General features: G+C 47.2%; 1 protein-coding gene across 1 annotated transcript in view; it reads right to left on the bottom strand.

The window, feature by feature from the left end:
• nid2a (nidogen 2a (osteonidogen)) overlaps nucleotides 1-20,097 on the bottom strand; it is a 35,078-nt gene that overhangs the window by 9,903 nt on the left and 5,078 nt on the right. Inside the window, exons 3-22 of the mRNA XM_047030757.1 lie at nucleotides 19,038-19,056; nucleotides 18,465-18,710; nucleotides 17,490-17,690; nucleotides 15,771-15,998; nucleotides 12,048-12,185; nucleotides 10,193-10,321; nucleotides 9,419-9,544; nucleotides 9,047-9,304; nucleotides 7,896-8,123; nucleotides 7,229-7,456; nucleotides 6,569-6,796; nucleotides 5,923-6,150; nucleotides 5,277-5,504; nucleotides 4,631-4,858; nucleotides 3,985-4,212; nucleotides 3,339-3,566; nucleotides 2,693-2,920; nucleotides 2,025-2,252; nucleotides 367-591; nucleotides 15-190 (exon numbers count right to left, since the gene is read on the bottom strand). Coding sequence (XP_046886713.1) covers nucleotides 15-190; nucleotides 367-591; nucleotides 2,025-2,252; nucleotides 2,693-2,920; nucleotides 3,339-3,566; nucleotides 3,985-4,212; nucleotides 4,631-4,858; nucleotides 5,277-5,504; nucleotides 5,923-6,150; nucleotides 6,569-6,796; nucleotides 7,229-7,456; nucleotides 7,896-8,123; nucleotides 9,047-9,304; nucleotides 9,419-9,544; nucleotides 10,193-10,321; nucleotides 12,048-12,185; nucleotides 15,771-15,998; nucleotides 17,490-17,690; nucleotides 18,465-18,710; nucleotides 19,038-19,056 — 4,026 coding nt within the window. The remainder of the gene's footprint in view (nucleotides 1-14; nucleotides 191-366; nucleotides 592-2,024; nucleotides 2,253-2,692; nucleotides 2,921-3,338; nucleotides 3,567-3,984; nucleotides 4,213-4,630; nucleotides 4,859-5,276; nucleotides 5,505-5,922; nucleotides 6,151-6,568; nucleotides 6,797-7,228; nucleotides 7,457-7,895; nucleotides 8,124-9,046; nucleotides 9,305-9,418; nucleotides 9,545-10,192; nucleotides 10,322-12,047; nucleotides 12,186-15,770; nucleotides 15,999-17,489; nucleotides 17,691-18,464; nucleotides 18,711-19,037; nucleotides 19,057-20,097) is intronic.

Here is a 20,097-nt window from a genome sequence, read left to right as displayed (position 1 = left end):
CCTGTTGTGCTTACATGCAGAGCCAGCAGCGTTGAGGAGTGCTCCTGGTCCATGATGGTGCCGTTGAGAGGCAGCGCTCCAATCTGCTGACCCTGGGCGTACAGCAGGGAAGTTCCTGAGGAGGAGGGGGGCGGGATCACATCAGGGCGGGGCAACGGGTGCATGGTAGGAGGAGCCACCGTGGGAATACCTGTTGAGAAAGGTCGGGGGGGGGGGACATCAATTTCAGTATTTTAGATACTTTTGTGCCTTCTGAGAGTCATGGGAGGTGCTTTAGAAACACTTTTGACGACTTCCAGCTGAAGAACACGACAACGCTGTCATCGATCCTCTTCCCTCCATGAGGAGCGTGGTCACGTCACTCACACGCAGGCTTGACGACGTCGTGCGACCTCGTCCCGGCCACCTCACGTCCGTCCCTGTCCACGCACCAGCAGTAGCTGCTGTCTCCGTAACACTGCACCGGATTGAACTGGCCGTCCGGGTCACACTGAGGTAGGTAGTGTTGGGGTTCCGGTTTGCCCCCGTAGTGGTCCACTAGACTGGCCCGCCAGCGGTCACACACGGTCTCCGGGCGTCTAGTGGGGGCCGCTGGGAGGGGGGAGGGGGGAGGGGGGGGGGGGTTAGAAAGGCAGTCCCAACTTTGTCATGGTATGGTTTCATAGGCTAGGGACATGATATGGTGCGATGTGTGGTGCGGGATGTGTCGGTATGAAAATCAGATGGGGGAGTCGGCCAAAACATGAATCAGAGGGTACACAGGAAGTGTTGTCAGAGGGCACACAGGAAGTGTTGTCAGAGAGCACACAGGAAGTGTTGTCAGAGGGCACACAGGAAGTGTTGTCAGAGAGCACACAGGAAGTGTTGTCAGAGGGCAGACAGGAAGTGTTGTCAGAAGGCACACAGGAAGTGTTGTCAGAGGGCACACAGGAAGTGTTGTCAGTGAGCACACAGGAAGTGTTGTCAGAGGGCACACAGGACGTGTTGGGACGGTGTGCTGGGACTGTGTGAGACACTCGGAGTTCAGGGGAGATTGAGGGGGCATGGGGGGAGGGAAGGAGGGGGGGGGGGAAAGGGGGGGTCGACCTTGAAGGTGAGTGCAGGCAGAGCTAGTCAGCTGTTAAGAGAACGGGTGCCATGATTATGAGAGCCATACGGTACTATAAGCCCCCCAGCTGTTGCTAGCGAGAGGTGAGCTGACCCTACAAGTGTTTACACAGCTATGACAGGAGTCCTGATCTATGGCCCTGAGAGGCCCCCTTCAGGGGCCACGCAATATTCCTGTCTCTTACATACACACGCAGATATGGACTTAGTTGATTTGTTCAATCAAACACAAGCCTGTGCACAAAATCTGTTGTACACACCTACCATTTCACCTACCCAACTATTTACAGTTTACATTAACATTATTTCAAGGGAAGTTAAAAAGCACCGCTTAACTACGTGTCATGTGATCTTTTTCACTATTCCTCGAGACTGTAAAACAAATTTAACAGTGCTCTTGCCCCTAACTTGAAATTTTCAAATGGATTCTGTTAGGGTAGTCATTTGTGACAAGGGTGAGAAGAGAGCACATTAAATATAATTTGGAAGTAGGGAAGTTGACCAGGAAAACCAAGAAAAAGACTGGTGTACACTCTCTGGACACATAATCACCTCAAATATAATCCTGTCTCTATGACTTGGCAGCCTTTGCTGGGTTCAAATGAAAGTTATTACTCATATGTAGAGTTACAGATGTGAGACTCTTGTGGGTGGAACATATTAATCACCAGTCACAGGTTTACTATAATTTGATATCATATTTAGTCCACATCTTGCATATTTTTATCACTGTGAATAAGATAAATACAACAATAAAGATGTACTATAAAACTATGGAATTCTGTGTCATGTGTGTGTGTGTCTGCAAACTACAAGTACAGCATAGTGAATGTAATAACCCTTACCTTAACATAAAAATAAAAATATATATAAAAAAACATTTCAAAACTTTTTTTCGAAGAAATTTGACATCTTACCTGCTTCGTTGCAGTTGGGTTGGGGGCTTCCTGGTGGGGTCCTGGTGCCTGCTCTCTCCTGCCCCCTATTGTCCACACACCAGCAGTGTCCAGTGGAGCCGTGGCACTGCAGGGTTCTGTACTGACCCTGCTCATCACACTCAGGAACAAAAGCCCCCACAATGGGGTAGCCCTCAGGACTGCTCTGCAGACCGGCTCGGTGCTGCTCACAGTGGGTCTTGGGGCGTTCTGGAAAAAGAGTGAAAGTAGCAGATTTTTTTTCTGTACTTATGGGTGCAACGCAACAAGTTAATATAAAAGTTTTAAAACAAGTAGACACTTTTTTGTGTCGTGTTCTGAGTGAAAAGGTTTAGAAACTTTGAGCAAATTTTTTTTTTACGTTACAAAACGTAATTATTTTACAATTTCTTTTTTACAAATCATTTTTTGAAAACGATTTTTTGAAAACGATTTTTCAACTGATTTTTCAACTGATTTTTCAACTGCTTTTTTGAAAACTATTTTATGAAAACGATTTTTTGAAAACAATTTTTTGAAGACGATTTTTTGAAGACGATTTTTCAGAACAAAAAACATGTATACTCTAAACGTAAAAAATCGATACATATATTTTCAGCCTTTCCAAACTTCTTGTTGAAAATATTTTTTAACCTATCAAAACATCTTACCTTTTTCGTTGCAGTTGGGTTGGGGTCTTCCTGGTGGGGTCCTGGTGCCTGCTCTCTCCTGCCCCCTATTGTCCACACACCAGCAGTGTCCAGTGGAGCCGTGGCACTGCAGGGTTCTGTACTGACCCTGCTCATCACACTCAGGGACAAAAGCCCCCACGATGGGGTAGCCCTCAGGACTGCGCTGCAGACCGGCTCGGTGCTGCTCACAGTGGGTCTTGGGGCGTTCTGGAAAAAGAGTGAAAGTAGCATTTTTTTTCTGTACTTATGGGTGCAACGCAACAAGTTAATATAAAAGTTTTAAAACAAGTAGACACTTTTTTTGTGTCGTGTTCTGAGTGAAAAACTTTGAGCAAATTTTTTTTTTACATTACAAAACATAATTATTTTACCCTTTATGTTTTATAAATCATTTTTTGAAAACGATTTTTTGAAAACGATTTTTCAACTGATTTTTCAACTGCTTTTTTGAAAACAATTTTATGAAAACGATTTTTTGAAAAAGATTTATTGAAGACGATTTTTTGAAAAAGATTTTTCAGAACAAAAAAAAATCATACTCTAAACGTAAAAAATCGATACATATATTTTCAGCCTTTCCAAACTTCTTGTTGAAAATATTTTTTAACCTATCAAAACATCTTACCTTCTTCGTTGCAGTTGGGTTGGGGGCTTCCTGGTGGGGTCCTGGTGCCTGCTCTCTCCTGCCCCCTATTGTCCACACACCAGCAGTGTCCAGTGGAGCCGTGGCACTGCAGGGTTCTGTACTGACCCTGCTCATCACACTCAGGGACAAAAGCCCCCACGATGGGGTAGCCCTCAGGACTGCGCTGCAGACCGGCTCGGTGCTGCTCACAGTGGGTCTTGGGGCGTTCTGGAAAAAGAGTGAAAGTAGCATTTTTTTTCTGTACTTATGGGTGCAACGCAACAATTTAATATAAAAGTTTTAAAACAAGTAGACACTTTTTTTGTGTCGTGTTCTGAGTGAAAAACTTTGAGCAAATTTTTTTTTTACATTACAAAACATAATTATTTTACCCTTTATGTTTTATAAATCATTTTTTGAAAACGATTTTTTGAAAACGATTTTTCAACTGATTTTTCAACTGCTTTTTTGAAAACAATTTTATGAAAACGATTTTTTGAAAAAGATTTATTGAAGACGATTTTTTGAAGACGATTTTTCAGAACAAAAAAAAATCATACTCTAAACGTAAAAAATCGATACATATATTTTCAGCCTTTCCAAACTTCTTGTTGAAAATATTTTTTAACCTATCAAAACATCTTACCTTCTTCGTTGCAGTTGGGTTGGGGGCTTCCTGGTGGGGTCCTGGTGCCTGCTCTCTCCTGCCCCCTATTGTCCACACACCAGCAGTGTCCAGTGGAGCCGTGGCACTGCAGGGTTCTGTACTGACCCTGCTCATCACACTCAGGGACAAAAGCCCCCACGATGGGGTAGCCCTCAGGACTGCGCTGCAGACCGGCTCGGTGCTGCTCACAGTGGGTCTTGGGGCGTTCTGGAAAAAGAGTGAAAGTAGCATTTTTTTTCTGTACTTATGGGTGCAACGCAACAAGTTAATATAAAAGTTTTAAAACAAGTAGACACTTTTTTTGTGTCGTGTTCTGAGTGAAAAACTTTGAGCAAATTTTTTTTTTACATTACAAAACATAATTATTTTACCCTTTATGTTTTATAAATCATTTTTTGAAAACGATTTTTTGAAAACGATTTTTCAACTGATTTTTCAACTGCTTTTTTGAAAACAATTTTATGAAAACGATTTTTTGAAAAAGATTTATTGAAGACGATTTTTTGAAAAAGATTTTTCAGAACAAAAAAAAATCATACTCTAAACGTAAAAAATCGATACATATATTTTCAGCCTTTCCAAACTTCTTGTTGAAAATATTTTTTAACCTATCAAAACATCTTACCTTCTTCGTTGCAGTTGGGTTGGGGGCTTCCTGGTGGGGTCCTGGTGCCTGCTCTCTCCTGCCCCCTATTGTCCACACACCAGCAGTGTCCAGTGGAGCCGTGGCACTGCAGGGTTCTGTACTGACCCTGCTCATCACACTCAGGGACAAAAGCCCCCACGATGGGGTAGCCCTCAGGACTGCGCTGCAGACCGGCTCGGTGCTGCTCACAGTGGGTCTTGGGGCGTTCTGGAAAAAGAGTGAAAGTAGCATTTTTTTTCTGTACTTATGGGTGCAACGCAACAAGTTAATATAAAAGTTTTAAAACAAGTAGACACTTTTTTTGTGTCGTGTTCTGAGTGAAAAACTTTGAGCAAATTTTTTTTTTACATTACAAAACATAATTATTTTACCCTTTATGTTTTATAAATCATTTTTTGAAAACGATTTTTTGAAAACGATTTTTCAACTGATTTTTCAACCGCTTTTTTGAAAACAATTTTATGAAAACGATTTTTTGAAAAAGATTTATTGAAGACGATTTTTTGAAAAAGATTTTTCAGAACAAAAAAAAATCATACTCTAAACGTAAAAAATCGATACATATATTTTCAGCCTTTCCAAACTTCTTGTTGAAAATATTTTTTAACCTATCAAAACATCTTACCTTCTTCGTTGCAGTTGGGTTGGGGGCTTCCTGGTGGGGTCCTGGTGCCTGCTCTCTCCTGCCCCCTATTGTCCACACACCAGCAGTGTCCAGTGGAGCCGTGGCACTGCAGGGTTCTGTACTGACCCTGCTCATCACACTCAGGGACAAAAGCCCCCACGATGGGGTAGCCCTCAGGACTGCGCTGCAGACCGGCTCGGTGCTGCTCACAGTGGGTCTTGGGGCGTTCTGGAAAAAGAGTGAAAGTAGCATTTTTTTTCTGTACTTATGGGTGCAACGCAACAATTTAATATAAAAGTTTTAAAACAAGTAGACACTTTTTTTGTGTCGTGTTCTGAGTGAAAAACTTTGAGCAAATTTTTTTTTTACATTACAAAACATAATTATTTTACCCTTTATGTTTTATAAATCATTTTTTGAAAACGATTTTTTGAAAACGATTTTTCAACTGATTTTTCAACTGCTTTTTTGAAAACAATTTTATGAAAACGATTTTTTGAAAAAGATTTATTGAAGACGATTTTTTGAAAAAGATTTTTCAGAACAAAAAAAAATCATACTCTAAACGTAAAAAATCGATACATATATTTTCAGCCTTTCCAAACTTCTTGTTGAAAATATTTTTTAACCTATCAAAACATCTTACCTTCTTCGTTGCAGTTGGGTTGAGGGCTTCCTGGTGGGGTCCTGGTGCCTGCTCTCTCCTGCCCCCTATTGTCCACACACCAGCAGTGTCCAGTGGAGCCGTGGCACTGCAGGGTTCTGTACTGACCCTGCTCATCACACTCAGGGACAAAAGCCCCCACGATGGGGTAGCCCTCAGGACTGCGCTGCAGACCGGCTCGGTGCTGCTCACAGTGGGTCTTGGGGCGTTCTGGAAAAAGAGTGAAAGTAGCATTTTTTTTCTGTACTTATGGGTGCAACGCAACAATTTAATATAAAAATTTTAAAACAAGTAGACACTTTTTTTGTGTCGTGTTCTGAGTGAAAAACTTTGAGCAAATTTTTTTTTTACATTACAAAACATAATTATTTTACCCTTTATGTTTTATAAATCATTTTTTGAAAACGATTTTTTGAAAACGATTTTTCAACTGATTTTTCAACTGCTTTTTTGAAAACAATTTTATGAAAACGATTTTTTGAAAAAGATTTATTGAAGACGATTTTTTGAAAAAGATTTTTCAGAACAAAAAAAAATCATACTCTAAACGTAAAAAATCGATACATATATTTTCAGCCTTTCCAAACTTCTTGTTGAAAATATTTTTTAACCTATCAAAACATCTTACCTTCTTCGTTGCAGTTGGGTTGAGGGCTTCCTGGTGGGGTCCTGGTGCCTGCTCTCTCCTGCCCCCTATTGTCCACACACCAGCAGTGTCCAGTGGAGCCGTGGCACTGCAGGGTTCTGTACTGACCCTGCTCATCACACTCAGGGACAAAAGCCCCCACGATGGGGTAGCCCTCAGGACTGCGCTGCAGACCGGCTCGGTGCTGCTCACAGTGGGTCTTGGGGCGTTCTGGAGGAAAAGTGGCAGTAACATACAATGTTTTCAGTACTATGGGACAATTAAAGTTTATACATGGGGTCAGATGGCTGAGCGGTTAGGGAGTCGGGCTATTAATCAGAAGGTTGTTGGTTCAATTCCCAGCTGTGCAAAATGACGTTGTGTCCTTGGGCAAGGCACTTTACCCTATTTGCCTCGGGGAGAATGTCCCTGTATTTACTGTAAGTTGCTCTGGATAAGAGCATCTTCAAAATTACTAATGTAATATGAAAGTCATGAAAAAACTTGAAACTTTTGTGTATCTTGTTTTGAGTGAAAAAGGTTTCCCCCAATAAGTTTCCAAACTTTTTTCCAAAAACATTTGATAAATCTTTAAACCTTTTTTCCCTCCAAACATTTGTTTCCCAATTTTGTTTGCTGACTGAATAAAAAGAAAACTCTTACCTGCTTCATTGCAGTTGGGTTGAGGTCCTCCAGGTGGGGTCCTGGTGCCTGCTCTCTCCTGCCCCCTATTGTCCACACACCAGCAGTGTCCAGTGGAGCCGTGGCACTGCAGGGTTCTGTACTGACCCTGCTCATCACACTCAGGGACAAAAGCCCCCACGATGGGGTAGCCCTCAGGACTGCTCTGCAGACCGGCTCGGTGCTGCTCACAGTGGGTCTTGGGGCGTTCTGGAGAAAGAGTGAAAGTAGCAGATTTTTTTTCTGTACTATGGGTGCAACTCAACAAGTTAATATAACATTTTTAAAACAAATAGACACTTTTTTGTGTCGTGTTCTGAGTGCAAAGGTTTAGAAACCTTTTAGCAATTTATGTTTTAACTTTTCAAAATGTAATTTGTTTTCAAATCATTTTTTCTAAATCATTTTTTGAAAACGATTTTTTGAAAACGATTTTTCTAAAACGATTTTTTGAAAACAATTTTTGAAAACGATTTTTTGAAACGATTTCACTATGATTTTTGTCAAAACGATTTTTGTCAAAACGATTTTTTCAAACGATTTTTCAGAACGTAAAATAATAAATAATCTAAACGTAAAAAATATATATATTTTCAGCCTTTCCAAACTTCTTGTTGAACATATTTTTTAACCTATCAAAACATCATACCTGCTTCATTGCAGTTGGGTTGAGGGCTTCCTGGTGGGGTCCTGGTGCCTGCTCTCTCCTGCCCCCTATTGTCCACACACCAGCAGTGTCCAGTGGAGCCGTGGCACTGCAGGGTTCTGTACTGACCCTGCTCATCACACTCAGGGACAAAAGCCCCCACGATGGGGTAGCCCTCAGGACTGCGCTGGGGACCATCTCTGACCTGCTCACAGTGGGTTGCAGGCCTCTCTGGTAGTCATGTAAGAGTTAATAACACACACACAATATAATCATCATCATCATCATCATCATCATCATCATCATATCTGTTTTCAGACATTCCAGGGGTATGAGTCTTGATGTGGTTAAACACAACCACATGCTGACAAGGTAGATATGAATGGTTGTTTGACTCCACAGTTCACAAGTAAAGGATTACTTAAGAGCTAACACCTGACCTAAAAACACGACTCACATTATTACAGCTTTGATCAGATGTCACAGCCAATTGTCATCTGGGACATTGTAAACGTATAGTACAGTGCCTCTAGTACAAACTAAAACAAGTGTAGGAATGAGGAAGGCAGGAGAGATGAAACAGGGATGGGTGGTTTAACCCCGAGGAGACATTGACAACACCTCCTGACCCTTGAAAACCTTTTTGTAAAGTAAAATAGTTGAGTTTGAACCTCTTTTAGTCTCTCTCTCTGTCTCTCTCTCTCTCTCTGTCTCTCTCTCTGTCTCTCTCTCTGTCTCTCTCTCTCTGTATCTCTGTCTCTCTCTCTGTCTCCCTGTCTCTCTCTCTCTCTCTCTCTCTCTCTCTCTCTCTCTCTGTCTCTCTCTCTGTCTCTCTCTCTCTCTGTCTCTCTCTCTCTGTCTCTCTCTCTCTGTCTCTCTGTCTCTCTCTCTCTCTCTCTCTCTCTCTCTCTCTCTCTCTCTCTCTCTCTCTCTCTCTCTCTCTGTCCCACTGCCGGTCTGCTGAGCATTCTCATCTGCATTCCTCTACTCGAACACCAGTCATCTCCTTCTCTTTATTTACCCAGCATCCCAGTGTAGTTTGGTTAAATCCAGGGTGGCATCTGGTACCATTGTGTACTTTTAACTGAGCCAATTACCCCTGCTCTCAGACAGATAAGCACTTCCAGACCATACAGATAATGTAAATATCGTACCCTGTTCATCACAGTTAGTTGGAGGAGTTCCAGGTGGGGTCCTGGTGCCTGCTTTCTCCTGCCCCCTATTATCCACACACCAGCAGTGTCCAGTGGAGCCGTGGCACTGCAGGGGTCTGTACTGACCCTGCTCATCACACTGGGGGACAAAAGCCCCCAGGGGAGGTCCTGGCCCCGGTCTGGACCCTCGGGGCTCCAGCCCTGCTTGCAGGCTATCCCTGTGGTGCTCACACTGGGTCTTAGGGCGCTCCGATTGCCCTGAAAAGAATCACACGGACATTCTTAGAATGGAGCCCCTCGCATTCTACTCTAATATTCTAATATTCTAATTTAAATGTCCATAAGGGGGGGGGGGGGGGGGATCAGTCGCACCATCCTGCGGGACACACTGGAAGCCGTTTCCTTGGTAACCGTGCTGGCATCGGCACTGGAAAGAGCCCAGGGTGTTGGTGCAGGAAGCGTGAGGATCGCAGGGCTGGGAGCGACACTCATCCACGTCTGGGGACAACAACAACAACAACGTCAACTGTGTACGACTTCACGGGGTGGGATTCGAACCTGTTCACTAAGCGTTTAAGATGTTCGTCTGCTTCCATTTATGAATGTAACATTTGTGGCTAATTCGATGAGGTATGACTGCAATGCTTTGTGGGGGGGCTGAGGATTTGTAGTGCTGTGAAGAGAGAGACACAGAGAGAGAGAGAGAGAGAGAGAGAGAGAGAGAGAGAAGGTTTGAAGGGATTCTATTGGGACATGGGAAGCGTTAACCATCCCCTGAACTAGTGATCATTGGCTGTGCATGTGTGTGTGTGTCTCTGTGCGTGTGTGTCTGTGTGAGTGTGTGTCTGTGTGAGTGTGTGTCTGTGTGAGTGTGTATCTCCTACTGAGTTATTGTTCCTCCTCTTCCCTTCCTTCCAATTGGCCCTCTCAACAAACATGGAGGCCCAGGGGTTTCCACAATATCCAGTTCCCTCTCAGTTATGTACAGATATCGATTATTTTGTGTAAATATTAAGTGTGTGAGAATGGGAAGGATATGTTGTTAAGTAATGGGAGTTATACACAGTATATATTACATATATTATACATGTAGTTTAAAACAACAGGTCTGATGTGCCTTCCTATACACCATGCTGATAAACTGACCCAAACAGGTACGTCCGTCGAAACCGAATTCATAACCACTCTGACACTGGCAGCGATGGCTGCCTGGCAGGTTAACACACTGGCCATGAGCACCACATGAACTCAGGCCCTCCACACACTCGTCCACATCTAGAAGGAGAGAAAGAGACAAAGAGAGAGCGACATAGAGAGAGAGCACGAGAGCAAACGAGAGAGGGAGAGGGAGTGAGAGAAAGAGAAACGTGAGAGAACGCAGGAAACAGAGAGACCAGACCTCGTTTGTAAAAATAAATAAAAACACAACATACATACAGGTTGTTTATACATACACAGACCTCCACTCTACAGGAAAGCAGATATGCCACCTCTGAAAACCATCCCAGCCCCAGCCCCAGCCCCAGCCCCAGCCCCAGCCCCAGCCCCAGCCCCAGCCCCAGCCCCAGCCCCAGCCCCAGCCCCAGTCCCAGTCCCAGTCCCAGCCCCAGCCCCATCCCCATCCCAGCCCAGCCCCAGCCCCAGTCCCAGCCCCAAGCCTGGTCTGATCCCTGAGGCTGAGATATTAACCATGCCCTGCAATCAGCCTAGTTGTGATGACAGTGGGTGGCTGGCGGGGGAGGGCTTCTCCCCAGGCAGGTCATCGTGGGAACAGGCCTGAAGCCTGGGCTCACACAGGTCTTAGCAGTGGGGGAGAGGGTTTTAATCAGAGGGTAATGACAGAGGGGAACGTCCCTGCTCCCTGACCCCCCCTGCTACCTGCCCTGCAGGGGGGAAAGGAGGGGAGGGATTCCGGCAGGTGATGAAATTACACTCCTTCAGACCCCACCCGCACAAGATGCCCTTAAGCCCACCAGGAAATCATCTCCAGATTCCTGAAGCGGAGAGGTGGAGGAAGGGTGAAGGAGAGAGAATGTGTGTGTCTGTGTGTCTGTGTGTCTGTGCGTGTGTGTGTATATGAGTCAATTTATGGGGTGTGTGTGTGAGAGGTATGTCAGAGAGGTGCTAAAGGAAGTGCTTTCTGATGCCACCCCCCTCCCCCTACCCCCTCCCCCCCTCCCCCTCCCCTATCTCTATTTCCAACAGCTGTGTACCCTTTATAGTGGCAGAGGGTCTTTCCTGCCAAAACACAGCAGTGTCACTTGTTAATCCACAAACATACCTCTCTTTTTACCCTTCTCCTTGCACCTTCACACCCATACCCTGCCCTTCCTTCCTCTCCCGCCTCTCCCCCCTCCCATCTTCAGAGTTCTCTTATGGGAAGTGGCCATGGGTTGCCTCTGTTCGACGACACAAACCTGAAACATTGGTCAATTTCCCTGGTCCTGAACTCTCACAGCACCAGCAGAAGGGTGGTGGAAGTTTGGCAGAGAAAGCCAAAAAACACGTATGGATGTATCCAGCTAGCAGCGTCAGGAATCCAAGAGTCTCTCTGACTTCCTGGTTCTGTGATTTCAGCTAAACTGAACTCCTCGCCTTCCTCCCCAAGTGTTCTATCCTGTTTCTCCCTCTCCCCCCTCCATCCCCCTGCCTTCCCTCCTCGAGCCGGACGGATGTTGATGGAAGGCAGCTGCAGCCTTGAACCGAGGGGCCATTAGCTGGAGCTGAGCACAGAGGAGCATCCTAAAGAAACCAGGAGTATAAACACACAGACAGGGCCCTGGAGCCGCAGCGCCGCACTGGAGTCATCAGTCACACACAGAGAAAGATAGTGAGAGAGAGAGAGAGAGACAGAGAGAGACAGAGAAGGCAGAGCGAGGGAACTGGAGGAAGGGGAACGCGAGCAGAGTCTGTACTCCGGTACATGTGGCCCTGTTTCATTTTAACCGCCCAGCCCAGGAACCTCAAACCCCGACCCCTGACCCCGACCCCCGTCCCCTACCGTAACAGTTGCGTCCGTCTCCTGTGTAGCCCGTGGCACACTGGCACTGGTACTGAGGGCCCTCTCCTGGCAGGCACTGCGCCGTGGTGTCGCAGTCGTGGGTTCCCGAGTAGCACGGGTTCGCCTGGCCAGGCTCCACTGAGAGGAGACAGAGAAGGGTGCTGGATCAATAAACACGTTACGTTTCACAGGAGGATTTTCCAACACCACGTATTGAGGGGGGTACCCAGTCCAGACAGAATTTGAGGGATTTTTACGACTTCCTGTGAGAGGACAAGATGTTATTCAGCACAGCATTGCACATGGTAGAGCAGACTATGGAATCAAATAATGGGAGGGGAGGATATTAGTCACTGCCTGAGTGCAGGGTTTCCCATGATCATGTCTGACTCATAAAAGAGGTCTACATGCTGTCTAGAAGGATGGGACATGCAGTCTGACCAGATTTGCAATGAAAAAAAATCTTGCATCTGGAAAGGAGTTTGAATTGTAAATTGCCAGCATCTATTCTCCAATTTCCAAAATAATCTTTCCTTGAATGTGCTAGCATGAGCATAATGTGATATTGGCCTCAAAAAGTTACAGATTGAAATGTGAGCGTGACATTATGCCAAATCCGTTGGCTCCATAGAAGTATTTGAAATGACTTGCGAATGACTTGTCAGTGTTTTGATCCAGGTCTGAGGTAGACGCAGAGATCACGGCGGCGACTTGGAAGCCTGACAACAGGGCTGCATCATGTTACAGTGCGGACGCTGAGCACAGAGGGGACGTGAGCACAGCTGGTTCTCTCTGGACGCCACGCCAGTCGGTCTTAAGTGGCATATCGCTGGCTGACCTTGGAGGTCAGACCACTTGACCTGGCTTGCACAACTAGCTTTAAATGGCCGTTAAACATGACAAAGAGATCCCGGGCCTTGCTTTATGAGAGAGGGGTCCCCTCTCTGGGAAACAGCGACTGGGGTGAGGAGCTCTCAGATCTTATTAAGGAGAGAAGCCCTCGCTTGTCCAATTACAGATCTCTGACTGGGACCCTGCTGAATAGAGCACGGTATCTGGGAATGATAGGACAGGCATGCTCGCACACCCTTCTCTATTCTCTTCTATCTCTCTCTATCTCTCCTCTCTTTCTCTTTCATTCTCACTCTAGTCTGTAGTCTACCGCCCGCCTTCATCCCAGCCTCTCCTGCTTCCCCACACATTAAGAACAGCTTGATTTCCTCCCCTCCGGTGGTGGCACCAATTTGGCCCATTATCAAAGACAGGCAGGAAGACTGGTGTTTGAAGTGTGAAAGAGAAACAGTTAGGGGAGAAGAGAGAGAGAGACAGTCCCCTTTAAAGTGACTCCACAGGGGGGGACAGAGAGAGAGAGAGGGGGAGAGAGAGAGGGGGAAAGCATGGTTAAGCGAGGGAGGTGAAGGGGTTGCGTGGTGGAGGTGGGGTGGTGTAGTTGATGTTTAACGGGGCGATAATTAAAGGGACTGGTGGACAGAGCACAGCAGAGTGGAGAGGTGGAGCTCCAGGGAACTCTGAGGTTTGGAGTTTGTTAAGCAAACCAGGTGGGAAACTGCTGTCGGGACTACAGGGTGGAGGCATCCCCGCTGATGAGCCCAGCTGTGTGTGTTTGTGTGTGTGAAAGAAAGAGAGGGACAGAGAGAGAGAGACAGAGAGAGAGAGAGAGAGAGAGAGAGAGAGGGAGAGGGGGACAGAGAGAGAGACAGAGAGAGAGAGAGAGAGAGAGAGAGAGAGAGAGAGAGACAAAAAAAAGTGAGAAAGAGAGAAAAAGAGAGAAAATCCAACCGAAAGCAGGAAAGATCTGCTAACTAAAAGATGCACAGTATGTTCCCAGCTGAAAATCCATTCTACAATTTCCATGAAGTAATTTCTCCTCCAATTTGTCAGCAATTTTGGACTCAAAACCTTTAAAGCTTGACACTGGTATTTATCACATGTAGCTAGATCGTTGCATGAGCGTGATATTTACCCAAATTCAGCAGTGCTAAAAAGATCCACATGGAGATATTTCTTGTTTGCAAAAACGCCTCCTGTCTAAACACATAAACATGACATAACGGAACAGCAGAACTCCCAGTAGATCATAAGTTCACAACCTAATTACATACGAACAATATGACCACTGGACCGGTCAGGGAGGAACAGAGCAGACCTACCTCCAGTCATCATGACTCACCACAGTTATGACTGGGCCCTATTCACAGACACGCAGACAGACACGCAGACAGACCAGCTGGGATCCTTAGTCCCATATGTTTTCCAGCCGACCTCCAGTCCCTGGACCCAGGCCTCGCTCCCTGGCCTGTGCACCCAGGATCTGAGCCCCATCCTGGGGCTCAGGGTACAGAGAAGCTGCCTCTGGGTATAGCTCGGTTCCCATGACATCACTCTGCAGCTATTCCTCCCAGCCCGACTAGTACACCCCCCCTTGTGTAAATCTGTCATTGGGGGGGATATTATTTTCCAGAGAACCAGCAGCAACCCCCCCTCCCCTACCCCCCCCCCCCCCCCCCCCCTCTCTCTCTCTCTCTCTTCCACTGACATCTCCTCAACATGACAGCCCTATCACTCTACAGCTGGAAGAGCTTTCCAGGCCTTAAAGTTCCTCTAAACACTGCTCAAGTGGTTTGTATTAGTGTGCATTTATGTGTGTGTGTGCGCGTGTGGTTTTACTGGACGTTTTGCCTTGTCAAAAATGTCATTGTAAACTTCTTAAGCTATTTTGTTGACATGCTGATGAGACAGACGGGCTCTGGTTGAGAGGAGAGGAGCTGAGCAGCGTGAGGAGCTGAGCAGTGTGACCTGACCCCTGGCAGCCCAGAGAGAGACACTCTACCTCTCTGCTCAGACACAGACCTCATCAGGACGTAGGATAGGACCAAACAGCGGGGGAAGTGATGTCTGTGTGTGTGTGTGTCTGTGTGCGATAGACAGCGTGTGTGTGGTACTCATCGTCCATTTCAGAGATTCAATGTAATAGAAGAGACAGACAAGGAGTTCGGGCACACACTACCTGTCTACGGAGCGAGCGCCTTGATTTATCAGTCATCGGGGAGCGCTCTTGGCTGATTTGTTCTGTGCATTCTGGTTTGTATTAAAATAGCATGTGCATACACGGTGTTTTTGCTCGGCCATGAGGAGTATGTAGTGTCATCTTGCTGGATGGGAATGTGCACAGCACTCTTAGATCAGCTGGAAACAGGTGGCTTTGGAAGGGACTACCATCTAATACAAAGAAAAGAGGAAGGGAATAAGAGGAGAAGAGAGAGAGAGAGAGAGATAGAGAGAGAGAGAAGAGAAGAAGAAGAGAAAGAATGAAGAGGTGAGGGTAGAGAGAGCTGTGGAACCCTGGCTAGAGGAGAGATCCAGAGAAGGATTACAGTGTTTCATCTTTCAGCGTGCAAATAAAGTAGCCATCTCAACTATGAAGGGAGGGAGTGAGGGCTAGGGAGAGAGGGAGTGAGGGCTAGGGAGAGAGGGAGTGAGGGCTAGGGAGACAGAGTAAAAGACTTAAGGAGGTAGGGGGACTGCTAGATTGCTGTGGGGTTGAAGCACTGAGAACCATATGTGCTACACATAGGGTTGACCACAAACTGGAGTTAGAGGAACATGTGAGGACCACAACACATGTTCAACATCGATCAAAAACACGACATGTACATCCCACACACACACACACAAACACACACAAACACACATACAGCGTACCTCCAACAGGCCCAATCTTGTCGGTGATGGCGTAGCGAAGAGTGCGCTCCTCCTTGACGTACATGACGAAGACGCGCTCCATGGTCAGCTGCTGGGTCTCTGGGCCGGAGGACGGCCCGTGGCGACAGTCCCGGTACGTGATGTTCTGTCGCAGATGGAAGGACAGCGACTCGGAGCCCCTCTCGGCCGACACCACCGTGAACTCACGGACGGATGTGGAGGTCACCACTGAGGGTGGGGGAGACAGGAAGTCATGATTCAGACAATATCCTTCTGTTCACCGAAATCTTCGCGTGGATTAATACTCGCTTTAAAAGGTGGCACACAGGCATCTTCCTCAGAAGCAAGCGCACTGCAGATGGAGCATCAGAAATCAGTTGTGAAACTAACCGGAGAGATTCCCTTCGTGTTGTTGTGTCTCTCCTGAGTAGACTACACAACCACAGACACAGTACCATGACCGTCCCACCATAAGTCACTGTACTCCAGAAGCTTCCCTCTCATGACCCAGACGACCCAAACCTCTAATCAGGCCCAAGATGAGTGGTCATGCTAATTGAACACTTCCTCATTGTACTATGAGCCTTTAACATGAGAAAGAAAAGAAAAAAAACGGTTTCGGATGACATCAAAAATCAGTCTCCCCACTTCCTCAGCGGAAGGGGAGCCAGAGTCTTTTAATAGCCTGTCTAGTCCCTTGATCCGTATCATCCAGTGGTGATAGATGAACGTGACACCAGGGCGTGGCCGAGAAAAGACTTCTTACTCCTTAATAGTACTGAACTACAGTTACTTCTGAGTTCTGTAAGTACTTCAATGCACTGTTTGCATCCCTAGAAATTAGATGTATATCTAGTGTGCATGGTTTCATTAGTGGTGCTGATGACAACAAATAAGGTATGGTGTTAAACAGAGGAAGTGTATGTTCTGCCTGAGGGGCAGTATGTTCTGCCTGAGGGGCGGTGTGTTCTACCTGAGGGGCAGTATGTTCTGCCTGAGGGGCAGTGTGTTCTACCTGAGGGGCAGTGTGTTCTACCTGAGGGGCAGTGTGTTCTACCTGAGGGGCAGTATGTTCTGTGTTCTACCTGAGGGGCAGTGTGTTCTGCCTGAGGGGCAGTATGTTCTACCTGAGGGGCAGTGTGTTCTGCCTGAGGGGCAGTGTGTTCTACCTGAGGGGCAGTGTGTTCTACCTGAGGGGCAGTGTGTTCTACCTGAGGGGCAGTGTGTTCTGCCTGAGGGGCAGTATGTTCTACCTGAGGGGCAGTGTGTTCTACCTGAGGGGCAGTGTGTTCTACCTGAGGGGCAGTGTGTTCTGCCTGAGGGGCAGTGTGTTCTACCTGAGGGGCAGTGTGTTCTACCTGAGGGGCAGTGTGTTCTACCTGAGGGGCAGTGTGTTCTGTGTTCTACCTGAGGGGCAGTGTGTTCTACCTGAGGGGCAGTGTGTTCTACCTGAGGGGCAGTGTGTTCTGTGTTCTACCTGAGGGGCAGTGTGTTCTACCTGAGGGGCAGTGTGTTCTACCTGAGGGGCAGTATGTTCTGCCTGAGGGGCAGTATGTTCTGCCTGAGGGGCAGTGTGTTGTACCTGAGGGGCAGTGTGTTGTACCTGAGGGGCAGTGTGTTCTGCCTGAGGGGCAGTGTGTTCTACCTGAGGGGCAGTGTGTTCTACCTGAGGGGCAGTATGTTCTGCCTGAGGGGCAGTGTGTTCTGCGTGTGTTCTACCTGAGGGGTAGTACTGGAACGTCTCTTTGAACGGGTCCATCTGGACCGTGGCTCCGGGGGGGATGAAGGGTACGTCGCCGTGGAGATGGGTGTCCACCTTCAGGTAGTTCTGCTCGTCCAGTCCTCGGGCCGTCTGGACGATGTTGAGGCGCTGGTTGCCGGGGTGAAAGGTCACCTCCGCGTGGCGGGTGAACTCGGCGCCTGAGAAGACCACAGTGTGTGACATCATCGCTCACGTTGATGGTTGAATACATATTGTTGTGCTGAAGCAGGCATATGTCTTCAACCTTTCTCCGTCCAATTACTAGCAGCTGGTGCATGCCTTGCCCACCTCCCATGAGAGAACAATATACCAGACATATTATGTCCTTGAGAAACTGGAACACATGTGTGACGGTTATTAAATTGAGTGGTAACACTTAACGAACGGCCTGTGCCGTGTTTAATGTGACGCCTGTGATGTCACACAAGCCACCTCTGCTAACACAACAACACAGCCTGGAAACACCTGAGTCAAATTATCAGGGAGAGGTGGAGCGGTGCAGAGCCTGCTCTGCTATCACCACCCTGGAGACAAGACAGCTGAGAGACTGTAAACTCACATACACACACACACACACACACTCACACACACTCTCACACACACACGCACATCTACGTCCTGAGGTGTTTCAGCATGGGGTGTCTGCAAACACCTCCATATATGAATATACACACACATACACAGACACACATTATATTTGAGGTGACATCATCCAGGGCAGATGTAAACACACACATGCAGACCAACACAGCACCTGATGGATGTTTGTGAGGCCTGGGTAGATCAAACTGAAGAGACTGTAGGCTAGATGGGCGTGTGGCTAACATCCGTCTCACCATGTCTGGCATATTAAAATGGCCTCTTCAGACTATCTTTAAAGCACTTTCACAACAACAAGCAGACACGTCCTCATTAGCAGCCAGCCATCTTACCCGTGATCTTGAAGCCTGCTCTGCTGTTGGGCAGCTCCAGGGCGAACAGCCACCCGAACAGCTCTCCGATGGGCGCCACTGGCATCAGCGCCCATCCGATTGGCTCTGGCACCTCGCTGATAGCGGTGTAGGCCCGGCCGTCAGCCACCACTATGTAGGCGTGCAGGTCGATGCTGCCCAGGTCGACCGGGGTGGACCCCACTGTCACGATGCCACTGACCTTTCCGTTAACCCGGTGGGGAGCACCTGGGACATTGGGGGTGACAGGTTAAGTGTTACATACTGCACACGTAGTCAAGACGTGTTATTTGATACATTTAAGAAGAGCAGACACACACACAATGGGGCCCCTGGTAGCTCCACAGGGTGGGGCGTGTGCCGTATGGGCTGAGGCGGGGGTTTGAATCCGGCTCGGGACATTTCTGCATGTCTCCCCCTCTCGCCCCCGTACTTCCTGTCAGTCTGTCTCTCTCTCTCTGTCTAATGAAGCCCAGGAAAGGCCCAAAATATATATTTGTAATGTTATATAACCAGGATGTGAGCAGCCGTAGCTCAGACTGAAATAGCACACACCTGCCTGAACGAACACAGCCTACACACAAAGATTGGGACTTACTAACAAAAGAAAAGCTAAAAAACAATCTTATTTTTCAGGCCGGGCAACTATCGTTTGAAGTGGAGGAACAAACGTATGCGTGGTGGTTGTCGTGGGGATGGGAAGCAGGAAGGAAGGGTTGTCGTTATGAGGACCTGCTGTGGTGGACTGGTGCGGCAGGCCCTGAGCGTTCCTAACAGAGAACGGATGGTTTAGGTCCAGCGTGGGCTGTCTTGGCATGGCCGTTAAGTTTCTCCCTTCCACTTTACACAAAGGACCCGGAAAAAAAAAGACCTTTTGAAAGGCTTTTGAAAAACACCCTTCAAAGCCTCCTACTTAACGCAGATGCTTCACTTCAGTCAACAACTGTTTAAACCTTACAAAACGCCGCTTTTAACTTGAGTGTGTTTCGACAATTATGCCTTCAACCGAATGCTCACAAAAAGGTTTGACATGTCGACTGAAAAACACAAAGACAAACAGTGAAAGAAAAGGTATGTAGTCGTGACATGTCTGTCTCTGAACGTCACCTGACTCAGAACTCCAGGGCGTCTGGCTTTGCTTTGAACTACATCGCACATAGTCCTGAGTTCCCTCCTTTCCTAAAATGTTACACCCTCTCCTAGACCGTTGGAGAGAGCAAGGAAGATGAAACCTGCCTGCCACCTCGGAGTAATTAGCGCTAGCCTCAGACCCAGCCTCGGCCCCCGGCCCCAGCCTCGGCCCCCGGCCCCAGCCTCAATGAAGGTACTGTTTGAAGAGCTCGCTGCGGCCTTACACAGCCCAAGGTGTTGAGGGGGCAGGAAATAGCTGACTGGCCTGGGAACAAGATGACGTTGTCGTGTGAGAGAGCCGAGACAGCAGGGAGGGGGGGCGAGACGGGGGAGAGGTCCGGAGGGAGACCTGACCCGTTTTGAAACCTGTGTGTGAGTTGGTGTAGTGTGTGTGTTAATGTGTGTGTGAGTGTGTGTGTGTGTGTGTGTGTTAGAGAGAGTGTGAACCTTCATACTCGTAGACAGCAAGGAAAGTGATTCATCT

This window comes from Hypomesus transpacificus, chromosome 12 (genome assembly GCF_021917145.1).
Source record: "Hypomesus transpacificus isolate Combined female chromosome 12, fHypTra1, whole genome shotgun sequence".
Taxonomy (NCBI): Eukaryota; Metazoa; Chordata; class Actinopteri; order Osmeriformes; family Osmeridae; genus Hypomesus; species Hypomesus transpacificus.
Note: the sequence above shows the minus strand (reverse complement) of the source record. Positions and strands in the feature narration are given on the sequence as shown.